This window comes from Bolinopsis microptera, chromosome 12 (genome assembly GCF_026151205.1).
Source record: "Bolinopsis microptera isolate Bmic1 chromosome 12, MBARI_Bmic_1.0, whole genome shotgun sequence".
Classification (NCBI taxonomy): Eukaryota; Metazoa; Ctenophora; class Tentaculata; order Lobata; family Bolinopsidae; genus Bolinopsis; species Bolinopsis microptera.
The window spans coordinates 4,321,526-4,323,960 of record NC_087083.1 but is presented as its reverse complement, the minus strand read 5'-3'; the positions used below and the strand labels follow the sequence as shown (position 1 = coordinate 4,323,960).

The following is a 2,435-nucleotide window of genomic DNA, read 5'->3' as shown; positions in this document are numbered from 1 at the left end:
GTCGCGCGCGAGCTAAAGCCGTCTGTTTAAGTTAAACCACCTCTAGTACCACCAGGCACCATATCGGGATAAAGCTACTGATCTTGTCACATTTTCACGGGTCTTCTTTCGTTCGAAGATAAGTGACCATGAGAGAACAAAACAAATGATTGCCAAAACCAGGACACACAAGAAGGACAGTTGTTATTCGTGACTTTACGATTTCACAGTTTCCCTCACTTCCTGTACTCCATCTCCAGTTCTTTCCTAAACGACATTTGCAAGTGTCTCCTTGATCAACAACATATCCCAGGGGACACAGGGGACACAGGGGACACTGGGGACACTGGGGACACTGGGGACAGGCAGGACATGTTAAAGCCCCCTGTTGACTAACAGTTCCTCGCGAACAAAATACATGTCTGAATTGAAGGAGGTTATTTTATAAAAGCAGCTAAATAATAATCATAATATTATTTCGCTAGAGTCAGAATACCCCGAGTCCCGACTTAGTAGGTATAGCAACTGCTCGTAACTAAATTACTAATACTATGAACGAGCGCATAGTCACCATGGTAACGCATAGTCACCATGGCAACGGTTTAAACTTTGGATTTAATCACAGTTGGCTGTGTTTGCGCATCGAATAGACCTTGTACGGGTATCCCCTTGTTGTAAGATTATATTTATACTAATAGATGATTATACTTTCAGGATGATTAATACTTAATGTTACCTAACCTCTGTCGTTACTTGGTACTCTCGCGTTACACTTTAATCATCCTCAAAAAAGAGTAATGGATAAGGTGTTAAGACCGGATAAACTTGAACTCGACCTGTCGACATCCGCAAATGGAGGAAATGCGAACAAGTTCGTCCACTGGAAAACGACGATGGAAAATTTTGTTGAGACACTAAAAGATACAGTCACTACAGACGATGCTAAGTACAAAGTCTTGATAAATTTCATCAGCCCCGATATCTTTCTCCACATCTCCGAGCTGACAAAATACTCAGAAGCCCTTGCCCTCTTACAGGCACTGTTTGTCAAAACGAAAAATCCTAACTATGCTCACCACTGTCTGGCCATGAGAACCCAGAAAGAAGAAGAATCCATCGAATTATACTTACTGTCACTAGAAAAACTAGCTAAAGAGTGTGATTTCAAGGAGGTAACTGCCGCATTGCACCAAGAGGAATGTATCAGAACGGCATTCGTATCAGGATTGAGCTCACACCAGATCCGTCAACGGTTACTTGAGGATACAAAATCCTTGTCTGACACTACTAAGGCAGCCACCACACTTGAGCAAGCCCTCAGGGATAGTAAGCACTACAATCACCCGGGCTACTGATGAAGGCCATTTAGCGGCAACCGATTCTGTTGACCAAGAGTCTATCTCTCATGTTGCTGCTGTGTCCAATTCCAGTCACAAAAGTTAACAAAAAAGAAAGATTTGTGATCAAATAAACAAAAGCATAAATTGTATCTTCAAATGGAACATTCGGGGTATTAGACTGAACTGGAAATAAACAGGTTTAAAATTATGCGCCGTGGCATTGATTGCCGATATCAACTAATCAATTGAAGTCTGATATTTCGAATAGACCTTGTACGGGTATCCCCTGTTAACAAAAAAGAAAGATTTGTGATCAAATAAACTTACCTGAGCTATCCGGAAGAGCACCCACTTCCTTCATCATATCATACAAGTTGCCAGCATCCTTCGTAAAATGGTACTGAAATGATTCCTGTAAAAACGTAGTTGCAGTTTCAGGAAAGCAATACTGTTCCGCTAGAGTACCACCGAACACGAACAGAACCAAGATCACGATCTGAAAGAGGACAACAAATTTACTTTACCTTATGATATATTTGTTAGTTTAATTAGAATTTAGTTCCAGGACAATTTAAACAGTGTCAGTAGTATAATAGTTAATTTACATATTCTACATAATCTTAATATTTTTCATTAATTAATTTCATTTCGTTTTCATTCACATCATATTCAATATTCATAACCGATCACTTTAAAAATATTAACAAAGTGGTTTTCCGAATTACAGACAGTTTAATGAGATTGGTAGTAACCGAGCAGTGGAAGGACTTATAACTTCAGATATTGGCACCCAGCCAGACTCTCACCAATATCTGAAGTTATAAGTCCTTCCACTGCTCGGTTACTACCAATGCATTTACTCATTCAGACCTACTATCACTGTAGTTATGAACAGACCAAACTTTATATTATATAGTATATACCGTTATAAAACTTTATGTATAATACCGTTATTATTCCACAATCTTTATAATACAGCAGCTAATATAATGCAAGCTTAGGCGTTATCACAGTGTTCTAATAATATGATTGGTTGTGGTGGTGGCAGACGTTTCTAGTTAGAATGTCTAGGAAATACAATTTGCGCCAAGAAGCCCGAATCCTAGCCAAGAAAAG

At 39.2% G+C, this 2,435-nt stretch overlaps 1 protein-coding gene across 1 annotated transcript; it reads left to right on the top strand.

The window, feature by feature from the left end:
- The first annotated feature begins 776 nt into the window (after positions 1-776).
- Positions 777-1,334, top strand: LOC134824523 (uncharacterized). The gene has a single exon (XM_063836430.1). It carries the CDS (start codon positions 777-779, stop codon positions 1,332-1,334), a length of 558 nt encoding a protein of 185 aa, XP_063692500.1.
- The last annotated feature ends 1,101 nt before the right edge of the window (positions 1,335-2,435 follow it).